The 2,017-nt window shown below is 41.3% G+C and overlaps 1 protein-coding gene across 1 annotated transcript; it reads left to right on the plus strand.

Annotated features, from left to right (window-relative positions):
- Positions 1-332: 332 nt before the first annotated feature.
- Positions 333-1,799, plus strand: LOC134202225 (ATP-dependent (S)-NAD(P)H-hydrate dehydratase-like). Its single transcript, XM_062677272.1, is given in 2 exon segments — positions 333-1,001; positions 1,004-1,799. Coding segments are annotated over 2 exon segments (1,023 nt in total). The 5' UTR covers positions 333-385; the 3' UTR covers positions 1,411-1,799.
- Positions 1,800-2,017: the final 218 nt, after the last annotated feature.

Genomic DNA, 2,017 nt, shown 5'->3' on the forward strand with positions numbered 1-2,017 from the left:
GATGAGAATTGCCTTTATGTCGATGAATTACCGGCTAGACTAGGGTTTGCACATTATTACATTACATTATTTGTACAACGAGGCTTGCCGCAGTCAAAGAAAAGTTTTTAATTTAGGTATAAGTTTAAAAAAAAACCGTTGACTGATAAATTATAATTTACAATATCGGTCAACGGTAATTTTTACTGTAACTTGTTCAAATCTTTGGTCCACTGTGTGCGATGTTTTTGAGAACGTAACGCCTGTTTTCCACCCGCCGCTGGTATGCTTTTCTTTCGTTCACCACCCACTGTGTTATCAATTCTATTCTACTTCATATGACTGTCTCGTCAGTCAGTTCCCTGTTGTGTTGTCGCAGTGCTTCGAAGGCTTCAAACTTTTATTAATGATTCACAAATCTACTCTGTCAAAGTTGCCGATTTTTTTGCACTTTCATCGTTTGTCGCCGTTCCACCGCTCGCAATATCAAAACACCGGTCGTTTATTGAGCCCAGCTGGATACCGTTGCCTCTCGCAGCACGCTACAATGTCGGAGAACAAATCGCCGCTGCTGGAGCGCGCCAGAAATATTGTGCCTCATCTGGAAGCGCACCGCCACAAGGGTCAGGCTGGTCGAATCGGAGTGGTGGGTGGATCGCTGGAATACACCGGAGCGCCGTATTTTGCGGCCATCAGTGCCCTGAAAGTGGGAGCCGATCTGGTGCACGTATTCTGTCCTCAAGCGGCAGCACAGGTGATCAAATCCTACAGTCCAGAATTGATTGTCCATCCTCTACTGGACTCGAATGATGCCACTATGCAGATTGAGCCCTGGTTGGAACGATTGCATGTGCTGGTAATTGGCCCCGGGTTAGGTCGGGATCGTCAGATACTGCAAACTGTGTCAGAACTGATAAAGATCTGCCGACAACTGCAGAAACCACTTATTATCGATGCTGACGGACTGTTCCTAATCACCCACGACATCAGCTTGGTGAAGGACTATTACGGTGTGATTTTGACTCGAATGCCATTGAATTCTGCCGATTGTTCGGTAACGATCGGGATCGCATTATGCAAACACTGGAGAAGCTTGGTCGTGGGGTAACTGTGATTGAAAAGGGTCTAAACGATAGGATCTACGATTCGCTGACGTTGGAAAAATACGAATGTCCTCAAGGTGGCTCGGGGCGAAGGTGCGGAGGACAGGGTGATTTACTGGCCGGAGCTCTTGCTACGTTCTACTACTGGGCGCTGGAATCTAAGCAGGAGATCAGTCCGGCAATAGTTGCGTGCTTTGCTGCTAGTTATTTAACGAAAAACTGTAATACTTATGCATTTAAGTCCAAAGGCCGCAGCATGACTTGCACAGATATGATCGAGCAAATCCACACTGTGTTCGACGATATATTTGAACATAAAAAAGAGTAGGTTCTAACAAATACAGGCCAATAAACGGAAGATCGTCACCATTTGCTGCAGATTTATTTAATAAAAAACTGAAAGCATTATTTCCATATGAACCTAATTAAAGAAATGTTTTGCAGGATTCGCAACTGAAGCTTGTACTTAAAATAGTAAAGCTTTCAAATTTAACTAGAAAATAAAAAAATATTTCTATGACATGATACACAACGTATCAATAATTTTAAAAGTCTTTATTTTTATTAGGAATATCGTGTTTGTCGGAATATTAGTGATTTGCAGGAACGAAACACTCAATAAATGTCTTCACGGGGAAATGAAATAATAATAGCTGTAAGCACGGTTTTGGATCTCATACATTGCATTTGGAATAAATACTAGAACTCATAAAGTAATCTATTTGGTTTTAATTTTGAGAAAGTTAAGAATGGCGATCCATTATTTTTTAATACGACTAATGGGAAACAAATTTACTTATCTATCTGAGTGCATTTTAAACATTGTAAACCGGCACGAGTACGAGTACAGTGGCTTCTCTTATCTTTTTAATTTTATATTATACTAGTCGAACCAACCCGATCTTGCTCGGGTTGTTTGTTGTTTCGTCTTAAAT

The sequence above is a fragment of the Armigeres subalbatus genome, unplaced genomic scaffold (genome assembly GCF_024139115.2).
Source record: "Armigeres subalbatus isolate Guangzhou_Male unplaced genomic scaffold, GZ_Asu_2 Contig1099, whole genome shotgun sequence".
NCBI lineage: Eukaryota > Metazoa > Arthropoda > Insecta > Diptera > Culicidae > Armigeres > Armigeres subalbatus.